Genomic DNA, 27193 nt, shown 5'->3' on the forward strand with positions numbered 1-27193 from the left:
CTTTGTTATATTCTATTATAGGGGAAACAAATATTCTCATTCTTAATTTTCTTCTTTATCTCTGACATTTTATGCTATTTATTTTTATTTTACATACGCTTTATCTTTTTACGACATAACCTACAATGTTTCAACTTAAGTTGGCATTTACTGCATAATGTATATAAACTGACATCAGAAGTATTCATATTAGTTTTTTTGCCTTAGAAATATGTTCCTATTATATAGGGAAAGTGTCATGAATTTATGAGTACTTTTATATAGGTAAATTATATATAAGACTAACCATTAATTTACCCAAGTATTATCTCAGACATATGTTAAATTCTATTATAATTTTACAAGAGTAAAAAACTGGTCACAAGACAAAGATGCAAAAGATAGAAAAATAAATTAGTGGACCAAAAACTTACCTTGTGATTCCATTAAATGATTAAAAATATTTGTCACACTACTCAACCCCTCTGATATTTTGTTAAGAGGTATTTATTATCTCAGGTCATAGCTCAGAGTAATAATTTTCATCAGCATCTTAATGAATAGGAGAACATTACTTGGTATGGCAAACATGTACAACTTTGGTCTTTTAATTCTGTGATTCAAAAATGGTGATAATTTACTCATCTATATTAGAACAATTTTGAGTAATCTTATAACTATGTAAACTTTTATCCATTGGATCTTATAGTTACAATTACTCTTCTTTTATGTAATATGCAAATTATACTGATTCAAATGAAGTGAAATAGTTATGTACAGTTCATATTTTGAATTAATCCTTAATAGAGTTTAGGAATGTGTTGAATATATCTTATAACTAATTATTCAACGATTTTTTGTAAAATGGCACTATATGACAATATCCTGTAAATAAATCACCACAAAGTCTAAACAGTAAAGCTCGTCGGCAATATTTAGATGATATGTATCTTTTATGTTTATATACTGTCTTATACCCACTTCTTGATCATAAATTCATGTTCTCACCTTTCTCCACAAATATTGTTGAACTCTATTTACGAAGCTTTAAACGGAGTCATTATATGCCGTATATATGCCTGTTTTTATCTGTGTTTTCACGCTTCTAACTGTTCATTTTAATGTTCTCTAGAAGTATTTTCATCCTCAATTAATTCTTATATCTATTATTATGCATTCTCATTCTAGTATATCTCATTTTATGATATAAGATTTAATCTTAGTTCTTCTTTAGGCAGCTTCTCAACCGTAAACTTATTAAAGAATTTTAAGCAAGATAATGCTCACAAGAATAAATCCCTGGATAGTAATTATTTTAGACCCGAATGCTGATATCCTGTATCTTTAATAATATAATCATCTAATCTAGGTCTGGGTGATATCTTCATAATAATAATTTAAATAATAAACTATTTGACCTCATCTATCGTAACTCTTTGATCAAAGTATTAAAAAAAGTATTTCATAGGGTTATTAGTTGATTTTAAAACTGAGGACTATAAGTATTCAATAAAAAATTAAAACTGAGTTTTGAATGGATTCCAAAATTTGGTCCATTTTCAGAATTTGGATGGGTAAATAAATACAAATTAAATTAAAAAATAATCATCTAATATCAAAATCAAGTAAACTGAAATGATAGAATGACTATTTTATAATCTTGTAGCAATTTTTTATTGTCCGACAAAAAATTCAAAACATGCTTGGGCACTTAAATTTATAGGAATATAATACCAAATAAAATTGTTCCCCACTACCGGAATTGAACCAGTGACCGTTCGGTAACTACAGAGCTCTACAGCCAAACGCTCTGCCAACTGAGCTAAGTGGGGATAGTATTATAGTAGAATGATAGACATCCTGATATATTAAAACCCGTGCCGCACTCGATGGCAAATCATTCACTCCAGCACCATGCAGCGAGCGCCCGCTCTCTCCCAGCATCGCTCAGCCCACCCATATATCTCCCAATCTGGCCTTTGCAACTTTCAAGACGCGATTGCGCTAATTTTGCGCGATAAAACTCCCCTAGCACCTGCCCCATGGGTGCACAAATTTGGCTCAGCCTCATGTCACGACAGAGTAACATACCTGTATCTAGTACATTACATGCGGCTTCCAAGGTGGCAGGGAGCCTTTTCTCCTACATCAGGGCCCTGGTGGACAGGGGATATAGCTGCTGCTAATTTTTAAAATCCTCCTTAGTCAAGCACATTCCGAGTAGGTTGAACAAAATAATGCCAAATTTTCGATAGTTTGATCTGGGTGCTCTCTTTTATTCTAGTGGAAGCTACCTTATGCATGCCAGCACACAGCATGTAAACTCCGGGTTTTAGATAATTTCCAGCAAGGTACTGTTTAGTGAAACTGCATGATACAGCCTTTCAAAGTTAGGATACTACGTGAACGGCTGATGGGACCGTAAAAGCGCCTTCAACGAAACATTGGCCGAAACGTGAAGTGGCGTTTTCTGAGCATGCCTTCCAGATCTTAATACCTTACTTTACGACAGACTACTGTTAAGCTAGGATGCTGCCAGTTATGACTTTTAAAGTCGGTCTTTGTCATGATGTGCATTAACAACTTTCCGCAGTAGCAATTGTAACTTAATAACCTTGTTTTACTTATTGTCAATATACTGCCTAAACATAATTTTTAGTAAAGTTATAGTTTCAATGATTATATAAAATTAGTTTAACAGTATTATGATAAATTAAAAATAGAAAAGTAGTAATTTATAGTATAATTAATATATAATAGAAATTACATATTCTATAAAATTTAACAAATGAATCCTATATTGGTTACGCCATAGTGTCCAATAAAATATAATGGATCATCGACTTTTCCAATTTTAATTAAAAGAAACTTTTAGCCTGTAGTAAAAGATGGTATGTTGTATATATCATAGTAAACATAAGAAAGAAAAATTTCAATTTTCAATTAGTTTCCGTCTGTTTATATATTTAGTACTTTGCTTAATAAAGAATATGAGTAAATATAGAATTTTTATCCACTTTTTAATGCGATGCTTAAAAGGTCAGAATATATTAATAGTTCATCTTTTGCCATATAATTATAGTCATTAAAACTAAAAGTATCATTGAATAATGATAAAATTATCAAATTTATTGAAAAAGAGGCAGTTGAAAATGATAGGAATGTAGCTATAAAAATTTTAAAATAACTAGACCCTATTATTTTAAAATATATTACCAAATCAACCCTATCATATGAATAAGGTAATTTTTCGCAACTAATTAAAAACTTAGAAAATGAAAAACTTCTTTCTAACTATAAGATTTTTAAATTAAGTACATTTTCATTAATCGCATTAGATGCCGCAGATAAAATATCATAAATGATTGATGGAATTTAAGTATTATTGAATTATTCAACATCTGATCTTTTAAAAGAAGTTGGATTTATAAGTGCTCCTATAAGTTAATAGTTTATAATCGAGAGAAATAAAGACATGTAAAATATTATGGAATTTCCATGCATTGCTGATTAAATCAATAAAAAAGCAAAATACAAATTAATTGAAAAGTAATAATTTTCTCAGATATTTTAATTATCAGAAATTTAACAAATATTAACAAAAATTTGTTATAAAACTAATTTTTTATCGATTAAAAATGACATAATTCGATAAAATACAGTCCTTAAATCGTTTAGCACATAAGAGTATGAATCGGAAGAGCAATATTTAAAAATTATCTTCTCTTAGGTTGGACTTATTTTGAATAAAACAAATATTCTTTATTAACTTTAAGATGGGTTATTTTATCCTTTAATAATAAAGTTACTATTTCATTAGAATAATTGTATATCAATGACTGCATTAAACATACCTTTTCAGGAGATTATAGATATATATTCAGAAATAAGTATAAATTATGAGTCGAATTTGTAAAATTGTGATTTTTTTAAAGATAGATTCTCAAAAATTATGACAAAAACACGCCATACTAATATAGCTTTAGGATAAGCTGTCCTTAAAAGTCTGACAAAAGATTTATCAAAAATATTCAAAGATTTTAACATTGATCCATAATCACCTTTATTTTTCCCAGAGTAACTATTTTAATCCCTCAATAATTATACATCATTTAGACTTTATGCAATATTATTAGTACGGACACTTCAATAATCATCTACTTTATTGAATTGCCAAAAAATTCATCCATTAGATCATCAAACATAGTTGAAAGTTTCTAATTATTAATAACACTTACTGTTTTTATCATAATTTTTCATGAAATATGATCAAATATTATTAATATAGAGGAAATTTAGAGAGAATCAGAGTTATTAAAGAATAAGTCTTTTAGATTAATTCAAATTGAACATATTGAACATTTAGAAACAATCTAGATATATTTTAGCAATTAAATATTCTCAAATTAGAAAATCTGCCATTAATAGAATATAAAAATGTTTTAGACTCTAAATAACACTTAAAAACATATCTGCATATCTTTTGAGATAAAATCTTTATTTTAAATCATCAACTTTTATTTAATCATTCTTTAAAATGTAGTTATGCATTTCTTAGTATCAAAAGATATAAGCAAGTATTAAAAAAATTTAAAATGCTTGTGTCCCAATAAAAATAATGAAATTATCAATTATTTATCAAGATTAAATTTAAAATTTATATTAGAAAAGATTATTTACCTCAAGTTTATTGATTTAGTAATCTATTAGAAATAAAATTTATGATAATAAGATTATATCCAAAGCAAAATAGTATTTTATAGAATTTTAAAAAATAAAAATTATTTAAAAATTTGCCCATGAGAGAATTATTATAGCTAAAATTTTGTAATTATCATAATAATATTATATACAGAAACTATAGGTGTTTGATGCTGCCCTAAATTTACAATAGAGTTTGAGATAAATTTTCAGAACCAGATGTATTATTAAGTTTTAGATACAAGTGTAAGAATCTATGATCTTATATTGTAAGAAGATAAATATGATAAAATCTGCATTGAAATTGCATCAATTAAATGAAAATATAATAATTAAAGCTTAGAAACATCATAATATAGTTGTATAATTAAGTTTAGATGCTTAGAAATTGTAATTTTTGATAAAATAAATATTGTAGTAAAGAAGGAAAGACTAACTTAGAAATATGATATAAGACAGTTATAAATAATTTATATAATATACAATATAAGTATAATCTTATATTAGGTACTAGAAATATAGCAATTAAATTCTAGATTTAGCTAAAATATAATATTAAAGAATTTCTACATCAAATATTATTAAATAATATCTTAAAAAGGCTAGACTTGAAAATATCATAGTTTAAAGGGCTGGACAGCACTATTTAGCTAAGCTCCTATTATATCAATAAACATATAACCTACAAAAATAGATAAGAGAGCATAAAAGATTAATTTTGTAGTTAAAACTCAAAAATATATTAAACTAATCATATAATTAGTTTACTGGTCAAGTTATACATATTTAAAAAAAAATTAGATATAGATAAATGTTAGATAATATTATTAAAAAAGCTGCACTATATTAGTTATAAACTATGGCAGTGTTTAAGTTAAAAATGGCAATAAAGAAACATCAATAAAACAAATAAATATTATCATTAGCACAGTTATACTATAGTAATGTTTAAACTTTATTAGAGAAATAAAGGCTGTCAGCGCTAGCAATTTAGTGTAAATTTAGAAATAACTAACTAACTTAATCTGTAAAAATATTGTAAAATTCATTTTAACAAATATTACTTCATAAAAACCTCATTTAATTAGCAAAGATTTAACAAGAATAAATAGACAAGACTATTGGAATCAGTAAAAATCTGGTAGCCGTATTTTAAAATTATATGAAAATTTAAAGAAATTAAAGTCTTAAACATAAATTAAATAGATGTATTTTATAAGCTGAAGATTCTATTATAACAATATAAATTAAATTTAAGTAAATTTAACATAGAGATTTTTTAAAAATTATGTTTAGGCAGTATATTGACAATAAGTAAAACAAGGTTATTAAGTTACAATTGCTACTGCGGAAAGTTGTTAATGCACATCATGACAAAGACCGACTTTAAAAGTCATAACTGGCAGCATCCTAGCTTAACAGTAGTCTGTCGTAAAGTAAGGTATTAAGATCTGGAAGGCATGCTCAGAAAACGCCACTTCACGTTTCGGCCAATGTTTCGTTGAAGGCGCTTTTACGGTCCCATCAGCCGTTCACGTAGTATCCTAACTTTGAAAGGCTGTATCATGCAGTTTCACTAAACAGTACCTTGCTGGAAATTATCTAAAACCCGGAGTTTACATGCTGTGTGCTGGCATGCATAAGGTAGCTTCCACTAGAATAAAAGAGAGCACCCAGATCAAACTATCGAAAATTTGGCATTATTTTGTTCAACCTACTCGGAATGTGCTTGACTAAGGAGGATTTTAAAAATTAGCAGCAGCTATATCCCCTGTCCACCAGGGCCCTGATGTAGGAGAAAAGGCTCCCTGCCACCTTGGAAGCCGCATGTAATGTACTAGATACAGGTATGTTACTCTGTCGTGACATGAGGCTGAGCCAAATTTGTGCACCCATGGGGCAGGTGCTAGGGGAGTTTTATCGCGCAAAATTAGCGCAATCGCGTCTTGAAAGTTGCAAAGGCCAGATTGGGAGATATATGGGTGGGCTGAGCGATGCTGGGAGAGAGCGGGCGCTCGCTGCATGGTGCTGGAGTGAATGATTTGCCATCGAGTGCGGCACGGGTTTTAATATATCAGGATGTCTATCATTCTACTATAATACTATCCCCACTTAGCTCAGTTGGCAGAGCGTTTGGCTGTAGAGCTCTGTAGTTACCGAACGGTCACTGGTTCAATTCCGGTAGTGGGGAACAATTTTATTTGGTATTATATTCCTATAAATTTAAGTGCCCAAGCATGTTTTGAATTTTTTGTCGGACAATAAAAAATTGCTACAAGATTATAAAATAGTCATTCTATCATTTCAGTTTACTTGATTTTGATATTAGATGATTATTTTTTAATTTAATTTGTATTTATTTACCCATCCAAATTCTGAAAATGGACCAAATTTTGGAATCCATTCAAAACTCAGTTTTAATTTTTTATTGAATACTTATAGTCCTCAGTTTTAAAATCAACTAATAACCCTATGAAATACTTTTTTTAATACTTTGATCAAAGAGTTACGATAGATGAGGTCAAATAGTTTATTATTTAAATTATTATTATGAAGATATCACCCAGACCTAGATTAGATGATTATATTATTAAAGATACAGGATATCAGCATTCGGGTCTAAAATAATTACTATCCAGGGATTTATTCTTGTGAGCATTATCTTGCTTAAAATTCTTTAATAAGTTTACGGTTGAGAAGCTGCCTAAAGAAGAACTAAGATTAAATCTTATATCATAAAATGAGATATACTAGAATGAGAATGCATAATAATAGATATAAGAATTAATTGAGGATGAAAATACTTCTAGAGAACATTAAAATGAACAGTTAGAAGCGTGAAAACACAGATAAAAACAGGCATATATACGGCATATAATGACTCCGTTTAAAGCTTCGTAAATAGAGTTCAACAATATTTGTGGAGAAAGGTGAGAACATGAATTTATGATCAAGAAGTGGGTATAAGACAGTATATAAACATAAAAGATACATATCATCTAAATATTGCCGACGAGCTTTACTGTTTAGACTTTGTGGTGATTTATTTACAGGATATTGTCATATAGTGCCATTTTACAAAAAATCGTTGAATAATTAGTTATAAGATATATTCAACACATTCCTAAACTCTATTAAGGATTAATTCAAAATATGAACTGTACATAACTATTTCACTTCATTTGAATCAGTATAATTTGCATATTACATAAAAGAAGAGTAATTGTAACTATAAGATCCAATGGATAAAAGTTTACATAGTTATAAGATTACTCAAAATTGTTCTAATATAGATGAGTAAATTATCACCATTTTTGAATCACAGAATTAAAAGACCAAAGTTGTACATGTTTGCCATACCAAGTAATGTTCTCCTATTCATTAAGATGCTGATGAAAATTATTACTCTGAGCTATGACCTGAGATAATAAATACCTCTTAACAAAATATCAGAGGGGTTGAGTAGTGTGACAAATATTTTTAATCATTTAATGGAATCACAAGGTAAGTTTTTGGTCCACTAATTTATTTTTCTATCTTTTGCATCTTTGTCTTGTGACCAGTTTTTTACTCTTGTAAAATTATAATAGAATTTAACATATGTCTGAGATAATACTTGGGTAAATTAATGGTTAGTCTTATATATAATTTACCTATATAAAAGTACTCATAAATTCATGACACTTTCCCTATATAATAGGAACATATTTCTAAGGCAAAAAAACTAATATGAATACTTCTGATGTCAGTTTATATACATTATGCAGTAAATGCCAACTTAAGTTGAAACATTGTAGGTTATGTCGTAAAAAGATAAAGCGTATGTAAAATAAAAATAAATAGCATAAAATGTCAGAGATAAAGAAGAAAATTAAGAATGAGAATATTTGTTTCCCCTATAATAGAATATAACAAAGCATAAAATTAACTACTAGCAGGAATATCTATCATGACTTTCTTAATTTTTTAAAAATAAGCCTTAGGGTCCTAAGTGTACACTTCGGATCATGCTAATACTCGTTTAGTGCAAACCAGGCACAAAAAATATTGGGGAAATCCGGGAATGGAACCCGGGACCTCCTCTACCCTAAAGAGGAATCATACCACTAGACCAATTTCCCATACTAAACGATAAAAAGTACAGCAGAATTTACATTATTTGTTTTGCTTACCCTCCTCCTAATTAGTAGCCCTTCCACAATGCACACCATCGACATCGTTTCGATTTGTCTTTTCTCTGCGCTGCTGATATTCATAGTGGGCGGTCTGATACGACTTTTCGTGGGTTTCGGCCGCACACTCAAGCTGCTGTCCTAGCGGGAGACTAAGTGTGCCACCGACTGTGAACAGGGTGCTGAGGAGTGAGTGATCAGGTTATCCAAATTGCTGGAACACCGCTGTTTCGTCCAGCGTGTTCTCTCCGGATCCATTCCGGTTGCGGAGAGCAGCTTCCTGCGGCGGCCCAATACCATCTAGGGGTTATCTCAGTGTTTACTCACTCAATGCCACTTTTTAGAAGAGAATAGCTGGGCGCTCGTCTTGCTCTTTTTTATCCGCGCCGACAGCTTCTGCTGCTGCTCGTCCAGGACCCGTACCGAGAGAATCTCGTACTTCCGCGCCGACAGCGCTATGATCCGGTCGTCATTCGTGTCACTTTTTATTAGTAACTCCTAATGTTTAAAAGTATTAAATTCTGTAGTTACATAATTAATAATTTACTGTTAAGTAAGCTATTTTCGCATCACAAGAGCTTTAAGACGGTAAAGTTCTACCCAATCTGACTTATATGTATCGTCAACTCGACAAAAATACTGCTTGCAAACTTCTATAAGTGAGATTTTGCATTATATTTACTCCTAAATTAGTTTCTTTTTCTTATTTATATTCATTGCCTGTTATATATAGTCTTCGGATATAATTTCTGGTTATTGCCTACTGTGTATAGGCAATGGTGGTAGTGTGGAAGCATTAAAGGTGGTGCCTGTTCGCTTCATTATTAATTTCATTGATCTTATTTGACTATATAATATACTCAATTTCTCATTATAAAAACTTTCGTTAAAACCTAATTGCGGATACTAACATCAATAATTCCAAAATAAATAATCATGAGTTATTAAACAAAACTATAATTATTATACACTAATTAGCTTATAAAATGTCACTGGTATTATAATGGCGGATATCTGTTTACTTCAAAATCACCACTAAATTAATATGCACGATATATAAGACTGCCACGAGTCTACATTCGTCCTGCGTTACTTTATGCCTAGAGACTTAGCGCAAAAAGAATAAAAACGAAAACTAGTAAAAATAAGCCAAAACCTCCGATAAAGAGACCTAAAAACCACCATATTCTTATCGAAATTCCAGTGACACCGAATTCGAGCAGAGCAGTTTACGGGGCTTTTTGGGAATAAATTACCACTTCGATGGGAGAAATTCCTATGAAATTCGACGAAAATTCGAATGGAGAAGGGCTCAAATAGCGTCCTCTGCTATCAGGGGTAGCCAGAAATGCAATTTAAAACGGTTTCTGTACAAATTCTCCTACAGTTTTTAACTTAAAAATCGACTTAATTTGCGGAATATTATTGCCGTATGATACTTCTACTTAGAATTCAGTTCCAGCAGCCACTTTAAAAGGTATTTAAAAATCCCCCAGTTTCCAAAAATCGTTAATTAGCATTGGTGGGGACCCAATATTTGTCATAACTTGTGTGCCATCAGGATTGGTTTAAACGAGTTGTGTTTAGACGTTTAATGCATTAAAATTCATGTCCGCTACTTCATTTCCAAATTTAAAAATTTTGAATATAATGTTCCGTAAATTGTATTATACCAATGAATTAAATTTTGGGTCTGAAAACGCAGTAATTAAAAATCCTATAGACAACATGAAAGTGGTGAATCCTAAAAGTAAAATACACAACAAAGGTGGTGAATCGTACCCAGTGAAAGGTTATTTTTATGATTTTTTGATGGATTTTGGTTTCTGTCGTTTAGTTTATTTTTGCTTTGTAGGTTATTGCTGGTTTTACGAATTTTCTTGGTGAGTTGACTGTGATTTAGATGTAGATAACGATACTGTGGATTCATGCGAGTTTTCTTAATCTTGTGGATCTGGTGTTTAATTATTATGCTCTGAGGACATTTAATTATTGTAAAATATAATATAATGTTTTATATATAATAATATAAAATTTCACCATTATGGAGCCCACCCCGCATAACTCTGGCATAGATTTTCTAAGTTCTCTGCAACAGTAATAAGTTTTACAGCATGCTGATCATCATCAGTGTAATTTCCCCATAATTCATATCCATTCATCTTCTTTGACATACCTTCAAGTTATTCCTATTCAATAAAGTCTCTAAATATTGTTAAAATGTATGATTAATTATGCTTCATTACATGTAGACATTTTGATAATACCGTTTTAAAATAACCTTATGTTCCGCATGCATCCAGAGCTTTTTCGAGTATTCTCGTTAATCTGAATGGAACTTTTTCTGGAAATTTTTCTCTTTTTTATGCAGCTTCGAAACAGTCGCCATAGTCTATATGTAATACTCTTGAGCTCATATTATATAATAATATATTTCCAGGATGACGATCACCTAATCCAATTACATGCCCGATTGCACTCATAGCAGCTAATGTTGCAATAAATGGACTTCTACGTTCGATAAAATTTTCACTACTACAAGATATTGCAAATAATTCTTTGCGTAAATCAGTAGAAGGACATGAAAGCTAAGAAAAGAGCATTGCATCGACTCGTTACGATAATGACAATATACTATAATTATCTGCCCTAAACATAATTTAATTCATTTCAGTAGATTCACTTACATTTTACGATTTTCTTTATTTCTAAATGATATCAAGTAATGAGCAAGTTTTTGGAACCCAGAATATCAATCCAGATTGCGATGAAAGAGGAATAACTGGATAAAAATGTACGGTAATATCAGTTGAAAATGCGATCCTTTCAGTCTAAAAAATACTATTAATAAACATTAAAAACTGCATAACACGTTCATCTTATCGTAGATCTTCTTTTCCTTTTAGTAAATAACAATAGACCTCTCCATCAGTGGCTTATATACCTAGCTTCCTAGGGCACTATTTTGATGGTATAATTAACAATTATGGTAAAAATCTTTCAACTTTAATTGTATTAGATCCAAATAACATGAAATTAGGCTATTTAAGTTGGGATAAAAATGGAGAAATAGAATTAAGAGGTAAATTTTATTATTAAATTTACTCTTGAAGCTCAGATGATATATCTATAAAGTGAGATATTAAATCATCTTTTATAGATGGGTTTAGGTTCAGTATAGATTATTTGAAAAAGTCCCATACTTTAATTAATTTAGGGTATATTAGTTAATTAAAACTGACTTCTAATGGTATTTAACTATTTAAGTTATACTCCTAAATCAGAATAGTAAATTGATCGAAAAATTCAGATATTAAATTGGTATTTAGTAATGTAATAAAAGTTTAGCATTTATCATATGTTTTTTCAAATGTTGATTACGATACTTTATTGAGTTCTTATAAAGTTTGAAGTAAAGGTATAGCAATATCTTATGAGTTACGTATAATAATATCAATTATTTAGACAAGTTAGTTTTATATTATTATGTTATCAATATTAGCATTACAATAAAGTAGTGTTAATGTTTCCTACGGGAACTTAATTCCTAGACTTAAAATAATTTGTTACAATTATTGATTGTATTTGAAATCATACTTGGTAGCATATAATGTCAATTATGGAAGAATTGGTAGCCAATTTTCTATTTCTGTTTCTTACATACTTGTAAGTACTAGTTACTCAATTTCATCACAAAGTTAATACTAAGATATAATATTTATTATCTATAATCCAGCTTAAATTCGTAAATTATCATTCTTTACAGCTTAAAATAAATATTAAATTGCTTTTTCTAAATATTTTTAATTACTTGTTTTAGAGATGACATTAGTTGATGATAAAGAAATTGAAGAAATAGATAAATCTAATGGTTCTTAATTGAATAATTAAAATGAAACCTCTGCAGCTCTAAATGCTAATAAATCACAATTTTAAGCTACCGCTGCTCCAGTCTCTAAAATTTATAATATTTCTTCATTGGATGACATATCACTAGTTATTTTAAAACATTATTTAGTTTAATTCCTTACAAGGATTTTAATTAAGGAAGATTTATCTGTAAAAGTTCGAGAACTATCAGATAATTAAGACAAAGTAGAAGAATACACATCGGAATCTGTTTATTCTGAAGTTATTGAGTTTGAATTTTAAGAATTATAAATACGGTATATATTATTTACCAAAGAATCATGAATATCATCGTCTTTAAGATGGGTTTACTATTATTCTAAAGTTTTGAGCATTTCAACAATCTTAAAATGTACTTTTTCTATTAATATATCTCCTTCTTTTAATTATAATGCCAATCGTGTAAGATGAACAAATCCAGCTACCTTATTTTCGATTTTATAGTCTTTAAATAAGAGTTTTGAATAACAATATATAACTTCTGAAGATTATATTTCTAATGGTGGGATAAGTATATCTAAATTATCTGAATTAATACTATATTATTTATTATTATTGTGATACATTCTAAACAAATTTTATGGTTTTTTGTTGAATAAAGACTCAATCAGATTTCTTGCTAAATAAATTCTTCCTGATTTGAGAGCTTAATTTGCAAAACTAACATAAGCTGAATAATCTTAATGCACAGGTATAATCAATTTTCTAATTCTAACAAGTGAGATCCAAAACTCTATGTCCTATCTAATGTTAGCTAATCTTCTACTCCACAGTAGTTATAAATGCTTAATTCTTTTGTTGTTTTCCTTTTCTATTATTATACGTGAGGTTTCATCTGTAACTTTTTCTAATGATTATTTCTAAGCTACCAAAAAACTGTTCGCTTCCTATAATTCAATAACCTACTAAAAGTCGATTAATTACTCATATGCACGATCATAATTTTCTTAGATACTAGTTTGTATTTATTTAGCTAATATATGTTTAAGATAAACTATTTTTTCTAATGCATCTGTATATTTATTTGTTTTAGTGCTGATAATAATCTAAAATAACAATTTGCTAGATTCTTATTTGCCTGGGATTTTTTCTACCCATTAACTGGCCTCGTCATAATTAGAATCTATTAATGCTTCTACTGCATACTTTGCTATTTAAATATTAAATTTTTCTACATATTATTGTTTTTTATAAGGCTCTAAATATGATAACGATTCCGTAATATCTTTAAAAGCCTATATATCTGTCAATAATTAATTATAATTGCCAAGACTAAATTACGCTGAAATTTTACTTAAAGAAATAGCATAGTATTCTCGATAGGAATCCTTAAGTTGCTAAATTAATTTTGGATTACGTTAGATTGATTAGGGAGTCTCTTAAATTAAAAATGTTTCAATAACAAGTTATTATTACGTATATAATTAAATTGCTTAATTATAATCAAATGATGCTTCAAACCATGCAGGTTTTGGGTTAAAAATTTAAATAAAAAGTGGTTTTAATTTAGTTAAAATATATGCTAAGATACACTCTGCAATTTTATCTTTTTAATCAAAAGTTAGTTCAGTAAACTAGATAAAAAATTCTGTAAATTATAGTTAGATAGTTTGAATAACAGTATTTGCAGTTATAACAGTATCTTATAAAAACATGTTTTCTAGATATATTTAGTTACCTGTAATTATTTAAAATTAAATTTAAAACCCTTATAAGTCATATTTTTCAATATTCTGCATTATTGTTTCATAAGATGAAGTAAATGGTAATTTAGAAAAATATTTTATATATTTTTTCGCTAATAATCCTAATGTGAGTAAAAATTATTTATCTAGTTTGATTTATTCAATTTTTAATAAACTTTTTGCCGAATCAACAAAATATAAGCGTTTATATGTTTTAAAAAGCATATCTACGTATTAGGCACTACTTTAATCATACAATACTTCTCTGATTCTTAAACTTCTATTATAAGCTTAATATTTGTCACTTAATTCAGCAATGGTGTCATAATTCATTAAATAACTAATATCTACAGAATTTCTATTCAAAAAATCAATCATATTAATAAAATATAACTAAATATTAAATGGTACTGTATTTGAAAATATTTTTTTAGTAACATTTGATATCAAACTTAAATATGTTATTCTTTTCTACTCATTTTATAGTAATTCAAATATAGAGAAATTAATTAAGGTCTATTAGTTCATTACACTAAGGCTAGCTAGATTAAAACAGGATGCTATAAATTTATTCGCAGACTGTTTTATTAGGTTAGCAATAAAAATAGAAAACCATTAGTTCCATTCTTCTGTATTATTACAATTTGGAGATTTCCAAATATCTGTATCAGCTTTTAATACAAGACTTTCTTACTTAATAGAAACTAATGCAGCTCCAAACAAATATGGTTAGTTTAGTGTTAATGATAATGGTGTTTAATTTTCTGAAATCTATTTCGCTAAATATTCAACATTAGTAAAATCTAACTTAATATCAGGATAATTTAAATAAATTGGTTCTATGCATTGATTATTAATAGAATTAAAACAACCCAGGAGATAATATTTATTCAATATAAACCCTCTTTCATCCAATAATTTAACGGCTAATAGTAAATTCTATAAGTATGGTGGAGTCTATTCAAATAATTTACGCTTTTATATCAAAAAGTATAACAACTTTGTATCAAAAATACAACAAATTGCAATAAAATAAAAATTTTTAGTGTCAGTATTATAAAATTTTAATAAGTATTAGTAAATAATATTACTAAACTATTTCCCAGCTTTGAAATAGCAAAATATACGCATAACAACATCTAAAGCCTTTTCAACATATATAGTATCTTAAAAATATTATGTTGACTTCAATATTTATGGAATTAATAAATGAATTTCTGATTCAATTTGCTTTTTTAAGACTAATATGGTAGTTAAAGTCCTTTTTGCCAATTCCATACTTGAATCTTTTTCAAAATTTTAAAATACAAACTAAAAAATATCTTATTTATAAGCCAATGTCGTTGAGTCTAAAATATAAGTGATTTACTCGATAAGACTTAACAAATTCGATTTGAGATTTTTATTGGACATTAATTTTAATATTGCTTCTATAATTATTTATTACATGAAAGGAAGAATATAAGAAATATATTACACTATATGAGTTAAGTTCTAAATGACAATCAATTAGAAATAAAAATCATCAGATGATTTTAAAAACTCACAAATTCTTGTAACATGTCTAAGGACATCAAACTTAAGCTATTTCTCGGAACTATGTAGTAAAATATTCTTAAATGCAACTATAGAACTAATTCGTGCGTTTGAAATTTCGCATTTCATACTCCAGAATATACAATTTAGAATTTCTGAAGTAATATTGTCATGATGAAAATTAAGATCAGATTGTTTATACAATACAGAGCTCATATCTGTAATTCTTTGGTTAACTTGGTCAAAAATAACAATTCCATGTGAGTCAATAGCTGTTACTTTTCTTTGTTAATTGATATGTTTAACCAGTATCATATTGTTATAGGTTTGGCTATTTTATAAGAATGTATTAGTACATTCCTTTTCAATTTTTGATAAATCGATTTCACTATTTATTGGGCCTAGAATCACCAAAGCTTTAGTAGCCTCAAGATAGATCTCATTATTCTTTTTATTTTTTATAAAATAAATTAATCTGGGAAACAGTTAAGGAACAAGAAGATAATATAAAATTGATGATGCTTATGATCTTACTATTTCATGCAAAGCTAAAAGAACTGCTTTAATTATCTTATCGCTATCATTCATAATTAAATATGTAAGTTACTCCATAAATCCTTCTAAGTAATCTCTAATATCAATTTATAGAAATTTGAAGAATCCACTAAAACCTGTTATCACTTGTACAATACTTTCTTCGTTCCATAAATTAAATTTAACTTTACTAAATATCTTAGCTATTATAGGCTGGTGAACTAGAAATACGTCATGCGCATCATTAAGACACCTTGAAATGAATTTAATCTTACCTATATCAGGGTTAATATTTTAGAGCCCATTTAAGCAGAAAAAGAAATGCTCTCTAAGAACTTAAGACTTGAGACCAGTAATATCGTATTTAAATAACTTACTTAGTAAAATAACTGTTTTAATTTAAATTTCGATATCAGTCGCATAAATTAGTGCGGTTATTTAATCTAAAAAATTTTCATAAAGCATTAAATGTATAATATCATTTTAAGTTAAAATCGTTAGCGATAACTATGTATTATTATTACATTTTTCACCACAGATTTAATCAATAATCCGCGATAGTATATTTTGTGTAAGTACAACATTATCCAAAGTTTTAATAGACTTAATTAATACTAAATAACATATCATACGAACTTCATCTGTTTCATGGTAACACATATTTAAGAAATTTTCTGATAAAAATTATTATATATTTTCGTAATAAAAATCACATGAATAAAAGAAGTTTAAATAAAATTACAATGGCTATGTGAGAACAACACTTTATTTTAAGGGCTAGATATCGATAATTTTATTATTATTTATTTGGTATAAATTATTAGTTAGATATATCGATATTTTTTAAAATAAATAGTTTCTAACTGTTTAGTTAATTTAAGTTATTTTTAGCAGATTATCAATAATTTCTACGAGCTATTAAGTGATATCTGGTTTAATTATAAACTTCTCGACGATTAATTAAATATTTTAAATAACCGACTTTTCAAAATATTTAATTGTAAAATTAAGACCCTATAGCAAATCTGGAGTTGAATTACTGGATTCATTTTATAAAAGCTTAAGATATATTTCATAAATTTTATTGATATGGTTAAAAATATTAATATCATCAGAAAACTTAAAAAATTTATTAACTATAGTAAAAAATTAAATTTTATCAACCTTCTCATAAAGCAAGAACATAATACTATCAAATAATACAATATCAATATTTCCTGGGTAATAATTTATAAGCAACGGGAAAATATTAAAATCAAAATCTTTTTCATTCGCTTTTTATATAAATATATTGATAGTTGATTATATATTGTGCTTAACTAATTTTGAAAATGCAGAATGCAGCTAATTTTAATATTTCTCTAACAAAAATTTAAATAAATGCGATACTTTTTTCTTAATTTAAATATCTTTAATTACTAAATCATAACATTTTTAACTTAAAATAGTTGATATTTGATAAAATGAAGTAAAAGATTTATTATTTGTATTAATTTTATATATAGATTCTACAACCCAGTCATTTTATGAAATAATTTCAGAATAAACGGAATCTTTAATTAGAAATAAAGTTTCTAGCTGTTCTAAGCCATAGATTTTATCCTTTTTTGACTATATATTTGTAAATGCTACTTCAAATAATTAATTTTATTCATCAAAACAAAAATAGACCTAGAGAATTAACTAAAAAACAGCATTTTGAACTGATTTATATTTAGAATTAAACTACCCTACTAATATTTTTGTGGTCTGATCAAAAGAAAAGTTTGTTAATAAAAACTACTCAATAAATTTTAGAACTGCTCTAATTTAGCCTTCTAGGTTATCTTAAATACTAGACTAAAAAATAATTTTTAGTTATTTCATATAATTCTATTTTTAGTCAAAAAGCATATCATCAAATATTTATTGTTCTTCAATAAGATAATCTGAAATAAGTTGTTCGTTCTTCTATTATATAAGTGTGGCTACATGATGAAAAACTTATTATGCTCTCATTATTAATAATAAATCATCTTATATTATACATAAAATAGGTATATTTCTTAACATAAGTTCAGTACATTATATCAATATTATATGGTACAGATAATATATAATTATGTAAAAATAGATCAGTAAGATTTTATAATGATAGAATATGTTAGATATCTAATACTAATTATTAATAAAGTATGATGTTATTTATTATTTAGTCAATTTCTACGTTATATATTGTTAATAATTTGGTTTTATCACAGTATCTAAGTACTTGATTTTTGTAGCTTTTACTATTTGCAGATTTTATCAATGTAATATGTGAATAACATAGTATTCAATAAGTATCAATTAGTAGTAATACAGTAGGGAATGGTGTTTAAATCCTCATAAATTGAATACTTTATAGATATTATTTTCAATAATTCTGCAACTTTTAGTTTAAATAAAATCACTAATTTTTATCTCCGTAAAAATTATATTTCGTATAAATTCATTAAATCACCAAACTAATTCTTCATCTTCTTCATCTAAAAGATCTTTTAACTTCTACCTAATTTGGTCAAAAGTTAATTTAGGACCCTCTTCTGGCACACTTTCGTAAGCCTCATCGTTGGCAATAACCAGTTATTATATTGTATCCATTCTAATGGGACGTGTTTCACATACAACATTAACATCCTTATTACAAGTGACAACTTTTTTCAATGAGGAACCTTAGAATAATGGTTAGTTAACTGAATTTTATCTAAGTATATTATTTGGTTTAGAGAAACTACGAAATGATTCTAAATTATTCACAAATAATAGTTCTTTAGTTTACGAGCGTTTCAGTTCATCATATAACTTAAGGGCTTTCATATTTTCTATAGGGTTAATTTTACTTTATTAATGTTATTAAGTCGCATTAACAAATTATTTTCGATAATTTATGTATGATTTTATTAATGGTTTTACACCTGTTGTAATCTTTTCGTCTTGCTTCAGAATATCATTAGATTAGGAATACCATAAAGATGTATGCGTTGTGAAATAAATTAATGCAAAAAGTAAGATTACAAGCGAAATTATATTCAGAATAATACCTAAATATGATTCTTCATAATGATTTTTAGAAGCTTAATAATAACTCCCAACGGAAGTAATAAAAATTGCCCAAATTGCAGATGAAATAAGGTTTATGGAAAATTCCACAGCAGAAAGATGCATCATTACGATGATATTAATGACATTAAAAATCAGCTGAGTAATAACACTAAATGTGAAAATTTTATAGTCTAGGATTGCATCTATCATTTAAGATGGATTGATGCATCCAACAAATGCATTTACAAGTAAAGCAGAAATTGCTAGTCTATTAATAGAACCCATCTCACCATATTTTAGTAAAATTATTTCATAAAGGTAAAACTTTACACCTATAATAACTATAGCAATACCTATCAATACTTATCCATATATAACTGATCCTGGAGAAGCTTCTGATATGTATCCATGAGTTTGAAAAGCAGTAATAGCATTCAAAAATTATAATAAAAGGGGTAGAGCGATACCAACAAAAATTGATATCTTTTATTACTTTGTAAATTTCATAGCCCCAAAAAATACTGTCAAAAATAGCGTCACCGGAGGACCAGCTAACTTATATGTCTCTTCGCCAAAGTTTTATAAAAATTCTGGAACACCATCGAATTAGATATAGTTAAAGCATAAATCTAATAAAGATATAAGAGCAAATAAAAAATAATGTGAAGTCTTATTAAAAAAGAATACATTTTTATTTGGAATATCTGAAAAGAAGAATATGATTAAAATAGGGATCATTGAGACTATATTTACAGCATTTTACATGCCAAAATTGTTGATATAAACGTCTTAAATTGCGATAATAACTGAAAGAATTTATGCTAAAATGAAAAATGTTAATCTGCTGCTCAGCCTTTTTATAATTTTTTTCGATTTTACTAATATTATTTATTTTTTATGTTTGCTTAATTTGAAATATAGAATAATTAAAACAATAATTATTAGTAAAATTAAAATTGATGATATGCTCCAGAGTATTGAATCTATCTTGTTAGATGATACTTTAACACAAAGATTATCCACAAGTAAATAATCCTTAAAACATTACCTACAAATTAATTAATTTAGTTAGTTGATATAACATAAGCCCGATATGCTATATTAAATAGGGCAACAACATTGATTAAAAGATTCAACAATGCAATCACAGTCTATATTGCTATCAGAACATTTATCACATTCGGCACCAGACCAGTTTGCCTAACAACTTTCACAAAATATATTTTCGCCAGAAGCATAACAATTACCACGCATTTTATTATTTTCTGGAGGAATAGGTATCCAACATGATCCATCATGCAGTAAAAAATTTTATTAACATTTCGTACAATCATTGGATTATATAATATGAATAAGGCAGCTCTCATCTGTACATATTACTGAATCTCCCTATATATAACACTCTCCTTTATTTACTTCTGAGTGTAGATAGCAGTTAGGTTTTTAGCTATTAAGAGAGCATTCTATACAATTGAATGATTATAGATGCACCTCACATTCTTTACAATATTTTTCTCCAATTCCAATTTCACCACAGCCTGAGTCATCGATATTTATACAATACGACCCAAAAAGTGTGTACCCATTGACACAAGTTCGGCACTGAGTATCAACATCATATCCTTTTTCGCACGACAAACAGAAAATTATATCACCTTAGTAATAACAATCTCCATTTATACAGCTTACACATGAAGCTATACATTTATTAGGCCCAATCAAAATTAATTTGTCTGGTGGTAGCAAACTTGAGTTTATATAACCAGTAGAACATACTGCACAAGTTAAAGTAGATGGGTCAATCTCATAACCTGGTGAACATTCTTTACATAATGGAGGCTAATAATTATACTTACATTCTTCACAAAATTTATCGAATTCATTTAATGTATTTTTATAGCAAGTACCAGTATTTATTGAATCATCTTTAATAAAACATTAATCATCTTTAATTATCCCAATACAAGAATTACATTATTTTTCAAAAAAACCAGGATAGCAAATGCATATTACTTCATCATTCTTAATATAACAATCACCTCGGGGATTTTCTGTTAACTCATAGCATTTTTAATCAATTAAAATAAATCCGTTATAACAATCTTGACAAATATATGATTTATCAGTAAGATAACAAGTACCTTAACACACAGGATTTACACAAATTTCGAGACACGTATTTCCAACTAAAACTTTACCAGTTATACAAGAAATACAACTTAGCGTACCATCATTAAGTAGATAACAAGAATCTTCTGTTATTTACTCCTAACATTTATCCAAGGCTAGAATAAACCCGTTTAAACAGTTATTACATTATGTCCCAGCTCTATTATCATAACATCTTGCGCATATCACACTGTTAACGTCGATATAAAAGCATTCACCATAAATACAAGTGTCACATTTTTTATAACAACCATCAAATGCAAAGAAATATCCGTTAGTATTATCACACTCCTTACATGAATCACCAATATAACCTGTAAAACACATATCAAAACAGAGTTCTACACCACCTTAAATCACACAATCATTACCATTGCATAACTCACATTTTTATAAGCATTATTTATTTTCAAATATAAACCCTTCTTAGCATTCGAGGCAATCTTGACCCATATAATTATCAAAGCATACAATACACGATATATCACCATCTTTTGTATAAAAACATTATCCATTACAATCTGCACACTCTAATTAGCACAAATTATTAAAAAATATTGCGCCCTTCTGACAAGAATCGCAAGAAGGCCCTTAAAAGAACTCATTGCACAAACAGGTTTAATCTTCTTAACAGTCACCATACTAGCAATTCTCTTTCGAGCATGCCGCCAAACATTAGTTATTATACAAAATATATTTTTCTACGCAACTTATGCATTTTACCGCTCCCTCAAAGTTGAAACAAACCCCAAAATAAGTATCCTAATTAAGCTTCTAATAACAATTAAAATTGTAATATTAATAGTCAGCTGAGCAGATATTGCACTTGCTACCAGAAACACCCACATTGCATGATTTGCACGAAAATGCGCATAGAGCTGGGTCCTTGCTGGAACAACTGTTCAGGAAGTAGCAGATCCCTGTTTTGCAATTATTGCATATGCTAAAGCACAAATTTTCAATTTTGATGAAGTTAGTTCTACAGTCTACGCACAGCGGCGGCGCCCTATTATTGATACAAGAAGAGCATTGGTATTCCACTAACTGCGCGTTTAAATACACGCAGGTGCTTCCATATTAGCAGTTTCCCTTCGTGCACTCCTTCTGGCACTTTATATCATTTCCGATACAGAATTGACAGCTTAACCCGCTGAGGGGCATCTGGCATATGCAGCTCCCGCTGTTGCACGTTTAGCCGTTGCAGGTCCTGTCGCTGTCGCACGCAAAACCACTGCAGAGCTCGTTTTCAGTGAAATATCCGTCCTAGCATACGCAGAAGTTGTCCGCTTCGACACCGTTTTTACACGTTGTTTTCTGGTCTCCTTCGCAGCCTGGCAGGGCGTTCAGCTTAGGAGCTGCGCAGGATCCTCCCTTGCAGCTACCGCAGAAGTTACTCTCGCATGTGGGGCCGTAATTTCCGGGTAGGCAGCTGCAACCAGATTTCGTAGTGCAGGATCCTCCATTTTTGCAAAATCCAGGCTGACAATTGTAGCTTGTGCATATAGATCCCCCAATGCCAATATTGCAACTGGTGCTATTTCCATCAAAAATGGACGAACCATTGTTGAAGTAGATTTTAAACTAATTTAATAGAAAAATCGTTCCGTTTAATGTCTATGAAAACGGAAATATGGGAGTTTCTCTAGTCTATAGAGTGTTTTTGGTCTAAGATGTAAATAGATTTTTCAAGAAAACGAAGCCCTAGCTAAGTGTTGGATTGGTTACCCAATGTCCAGTAAGAACCAATGCATACGCTAAATTGCCAGTTTTCAAAACATCGGCATCGACTACCTCTTTGCCTTTAAGCACGCCTTCTAGGATTGCTGAATCAACAATTAATGAATTTGAGAAGGTTTCGTAATATTAAACGTCTTTTTAGCATTTTTAATATAAAGTTAACTCAACAAAGTAGAGAACCTCGGTTTCTAGAATTTAGCTTCCTAAAATATTGCAAATCGCTGTGTTTACTGCATTATAATAAATATTTAGTAATATATGTTGTAACTTACACTTGAATATGATTGAGGAAATACCTTAAATACTTGAGATATCATCCAGATTTAATTCACCATAAATATTTATGGAATCTAAAGTAGTTCCGTTTACCTATTATGAGATACCATGATAATCTAGTAGTTAAGGCTACGAAAATAACATGATTTATAAAACTATATTTGTACACATATTATCGACTATAGTTTAGCCTAACCCACCAAATATATTATCGTATTTAGAATCTTAATTACCAAATGTGCATTATAATCGGATTGATAAATTAGTAATTTATGATGATATAGAGCTATTAAATAGACCAAATATTTGAAATTAGTTATTAATATTTTCAACATCATATATTTAAACAATAACAGCGTTTTATACTTTCATGTATACCGCTTTTTCTGCTAACCCATAATGATATTAATACCCTAAATATATATTTGCATTACTTTCAAACATCATATAAAAATTAATAAATGTAACTTTATCAAGTATCTCAACAGTATTAAAGATTTAGTTATCTAGCTCTTCAGCCTCTTAAATAATTTAAATTGATACATTTTTAAATTCTTAGTTTTAAATGCTTTTCCCTAAAGTGTTAACGATTAATTTGGAACGCTAGTCAAATATATTTATCCTGATGGAAATATCACTAATATCTAAATTCTAATTTTACGATTAATAGAGCTAAATTACATTGTTATCTTAAATTCCTCCTATATCGACATTAAGCTAAAAATAAATATGCTTTAAATTTGCACCTAACTTTTGAGTTAATCCAGATATAGTAAACTATTTTATATTTTATGAAGCATGCATTGATAATTAAATTTAACTAATATCTCCTGAAGATTCTATAGATAACCCAGTCGTAAACTAAACCTCGGTAATGTTCTAGTAAATAATTATATTTTTAATAGTGCCTGTACTCTTGAATGCAAGGCCAGAAATATTATAGCATTAAATGAGGGTTTGTGTGATAAATATATGGTTGGCATTACCTAAATTAAAAAAATTAGTTAAAGTTTGGAGATTATACAAAATTTCTGTAATATTCAGGTTTGTGAATGTTGACTTAGGAGTATCAATTGCTAACATGAACTAAGAATCAACGAATGTATTAAAAAAAGCATGAATAAAGAAGAATGAGTTTTTAATATCTGAATTTGTAAAACTTTTAAAAAATGATACATTTATGTTCATGGAGGTTTTAGTCGTATTTAGTAGCAGGTAAGTATTTGAAATTTATGAGTCTATAGAAGTTTCTATAAGCGAAAAAGAATCCGTAACTAATATATCTGAGATGATTTAAATGTTAATATCCTGTATTTTTGCTTTATTTATCGTGATTAAATGAAAACTTTCTGAAAGCATGGTAATAGTAATAATATGTCGCGCTCCAGATAAATATCCTTCGAAACTATCGATCAAGTGAGAGTCTACCAATTAAATATTAAAATCTCTGTTAATAGCATATTCAAGTTTATTATTCGCATTTATATTGACTAATTCTTCCTAGGAGTTGATCAAAATTATTTATAATATGCATATCATTTATTAGTTATTAATATCAGTATATATAATATAACTATTATAATGTAAAAAAACTTAAAAAAACTGGATAAAGATATAAGTATATGTGTTATACTATTTGTAATTAATTTGAATTTAACATAATTGATATATTATCTGTAAGCTTATAATATACCAATCTCAAATATTTTGAAGTCAAATATATAAAGTATTAAACTTATATTTGATCTAGTAAGTTCTGTCTAATTTATCTGATATTTATATAAGTTACTAATAAAATTTATTAACAATAAGTATTAATTCTTCTATTATAAATAGATTCAATTATTGTATATTATCATAGTTCTAAATTAACTCTGGTAAACACTATTATTTTATGATTAAAGGACATAGGATGATATATGATTTATTATATCTATTATACTATTTTGCAATAGAATTAGAATCTGGACCTTCAAATTATAATACGAGCTGTAAGATAAAGTATATTTTATAAATATGATACAAATTTTGGAAAATTAGGGATAACTTAGTGATGACAAATTCATGATATGTTTAAGGTACCAGTTATAATAGTATTTCATATGGAACTCAAGTTATACTAGGGTATTGAATAAACTTCATTTTTGTATTGTTATATAATTAAATAAACTTATTAGTACTAAATATAATTGGATTATTCTACATAATAATTTATTAATATAAGCAAAATATATGGAGTTATTAATTACTGTAATATGAAGGAAATAACTGAAGATTATACTAATAACTTTCCATTTTGATAGCTCAAGCAATATATTTATATTATACATTATTAACAGTTAATATCATAAACAGATACGTAAAACCTACCTTACAAGATAAAATACAAATATAATTCAATTAATATTTATCAGTTTCTTTAAGCTACAATCTAGAATTAATTAATTATTAGAACTAGTTTAATAGATTTCAATATAAAAATGTATACAGTAAAAATTATTTGGTTGTATTTTCAGAACACATTGTATTTATTAATATTAAAATATGTCTATATAAACTATTAATCATTGACCAATGTGTAATTTAGAATACAATAAAATATAATAGTTTAAATACACTAATATATATTAATTAAAAAATTATTTAAAAATATTGAACCAAATTATCGTAATAATAATCAATGTATTCATTCTTTCTATTTAATGAAAAAGGTAATTAGATCATCAGTTAAGCTTATGAAGATATCGATATAGTTATCTTAGTAGGCTGATGCTATGAGACCAATTGCATCTGATAGCGATTTCATAGACTTGTTCGAAAACGAAAATTTTAGCTTCAAAAACGACTTATAAGTTATTGATTTTGACAGGGTTAGACCGATATTGATTAAGCAATATACTAAGTGATTATTTTAACGTGATCGTGATTTTATTTGACCTGTAATTTTTCCTTATACTTAGATTTTATAACTAATTTTTTAATATTAAGAGATTATTAAATGAAGTATAGATTAATTCAATAAATTTTATACTGTGTAAGAGTATACAAATGAATTTATCGATATATCTACACTTCTTAATGCTAGTAAGTAGTATAGCATCCTTATTATAGTCTTAAATCATAATATTCAAATGATAATGAACTTAAAATCTTTTATTTCATAAATAACCGATAAGTCGCTTATTGATAAATGATACTAAAAATTAAAAAAAAGATCAAACATACCATCTTTTATTTTGTATGAATTTTTATCTAAAGGGAAATTTATCATAGAATATTATTTTACATATAATTAATGAACCATTTACATTGATAACTTGAAATATTGGCAGTAATAAACTAGATTTTATATAAATTTTAATTTTAAATATGTTTTTAATAAAAGTCAGATTGTTTTCTTTGCTTAAAACAGAAGTTTTATTGTAGTATTTT

At 27.7% G+C, this 27193-nt stretch overlaps 8 protein-coding genes and 3 non-coding genes across 11 annotated transcripts; 3 read left to right on the plus strand and 8 right to left on the minus strand. All coding sequences in view use genetic code 6, as the record gives it.

The window, feature by feature from the left end:
* Nucleotides 1-1726: 1726 nt before the first annotated feature.
* Nucleotides 1727-1811, minus strand: SS50377_t20088. Its single transcript is given in 2 exon segments — nucleotides 1727-1762; nucleotides 1775-1811. It is a non-coding gene; the product is annotated as a tRNA-Tyr (tRNA).
* A 65-nt stretch (nucleotides 1812-1876) lies between these two features.
* SS50377_24859 (uncharacterized protein) lies at nucleotides 1877-2629 on the minus strand (the record flags this gene model as incomplete). Its single annotated transcript, XM_067908698.1, has 1 exon — nucleotides 1877-2629. One exon carries the CDS (start codon nucleotides 2627-2629, stop codon nucleotides 1877-1879), a length of 753 nt encoding a protein of 250 aa, XP_067763519.1.
* Nucleotides 2630-2767: 138 nt separating this feature from the next.
* On the plus strand, nucleotides 2768-6721 carry SS50377_24860 (uncharacterized protein; the record flags this gene model as incomplete). The annotated part of the gene is made up of 1 exon (XM_067908699.1): nucleotides 2768-6721. The coding sequence occupies one exon, from the start codon at nucleotides 2768-2770 to the stop codon at nucleotides 6719-6721; it is 3954 nt and encodes a 1317-aa protein (XP_067763520.1).
* Nucleotides 6722-6786: 65 nt separating this feature from the next.
* Nucleotides 6787-6871, plus strand: SS50377_t20072. The gene is given in 2 exon segments: nucleotides 6787-6823; nucleotides 6836-6871. It is a non-coding gene; the product is annotated as a tRNA-Tyr (tRNA).
* A 415-nt stretch (nucleotides 6872-7286) lies between these two features.
* Nucleotides 7287-7754, minus strand: SS50377_24861 (Transmembrane domain-containing protein; the record flags this gene model as incomplete). Its single annotated transcript, XM_067908700.1, has 1 exon — nucleotides 7287-7754. The coding sequence occupies one exon, from the start codon at nucleotides 7752-7754 to the stop codon at nucleotides 7287-7289; it is 468 nt and encodes a 155-aa protein (XP_067763521.1).
* A 975-nt stretch (nucleotides 7755-8729) lies between these two features.
* On the minus strand, nucleotides 8730-8801 carry SS50377_t20087. The gene has a single exon. It is a non-coding gene; the product is annotated as a tRNA-Pro (tRNA).
* Nucleotides 8802-9179: 378 nt separating this feature from the next.
* On the minus strand, nucleotides 9180-9674 carry SS50377_24862 (uncharacterized protein; the record flags this gene model as incomplete). The annotated part of the gene is made up of 1 exon (XM_067908701.1): nucleotides 9180-9674. The coding sequence occupies one exon, from the start codon at nucleotides 9672-9674 to the stop codon at nucleotides 9180-9182; it is 495 nt and encodes a 164-aa protein (XP_067763522.1).
* Nucleotides 9675-9841: 167 nt separating this feature from the next.
* Nucleotides 9842-10837, minus strand: SS50377_24863 (Transmembrane domain-containing protein; the record flags this gene model as incomplete). Its single annotated transcript, XM_067908702.1, has 1 exon — nucleotides 9842-10837. The coding sequence occupies one exon, from the start codon at nucleotides 10835-10837 to the stop codon at nucleotides 9842-9844; it is 996 nt and encodes a 331-aa protein (XP_067763523.1).
* Nucleotides 10838-10888: 51 nt separating this feature from the next.
* Nucleotides 10889-17176, minus strand: SS50377_24864 (Kinase, PIKK; the record flags this gene model as incomplete). Its single annotated transcript, XM_067908703.1, has 1 exon — nucleotides 10889-17176. The coding sequence occupies one exon, from the start codon at nucleotides 17174-17176 to the stop codon at nucleotides 10889-10891; it is 6288 nt and encodes a 2095-aa protein (XP_067763524.1).
* Nucleotides 17177-18994: 1818 nt separating this feature from the next.
* SS50377_24865 (Transmembrane domain-containing protein) lies at nucleotides 18995-25300 on the minus strand (the record flags this gene model as incomplete). The annotated part of the gene is made up of 1 exon (XM_067908704.1): nucleotides 18995-25300. One exon carries the CDS (start codon nucleotides 25298-25300, stop codon nucleotides 18995-18997), a length of 6306 nt encoding a protein of 2101 aa, XP_067763525.1.
* Nucleotides 25301-26463: 1163 nt separating this feature from the next.
* On the plus strand, nucleotides 26464-26667 carry SS50377_24866 (uncharacterized protein; the record flags this gene model as incomplete). Its single annotated transcript, XM_067908705.1, has 1 exon — nucleotides 26464-26667. One exon carries the CDS (start codon nucleotides 26464-26466, stop codon nucleotides 26665-26667), a length of 204 nt encoding a protein of 67 aa, XP_067763526.1.
* Nucleotides 26668-27193: the final 526 nt, after the last annotated feature.

The sequence above is a fragment of the Spironucleus salmonicida genome, chromosome 5 (assembly GCF_000497125.1).
Source record: "Spironucleus salmonicida strain ATCC 50377 chromosome 5, whole genome shotgun sequence".
Classification (NCBI taxonomy): domain Eukaryota; phylum Fornicata; order Diplomonadida; family Hexamitidae; genus Spironucleus; species Spironucleus salmonicida.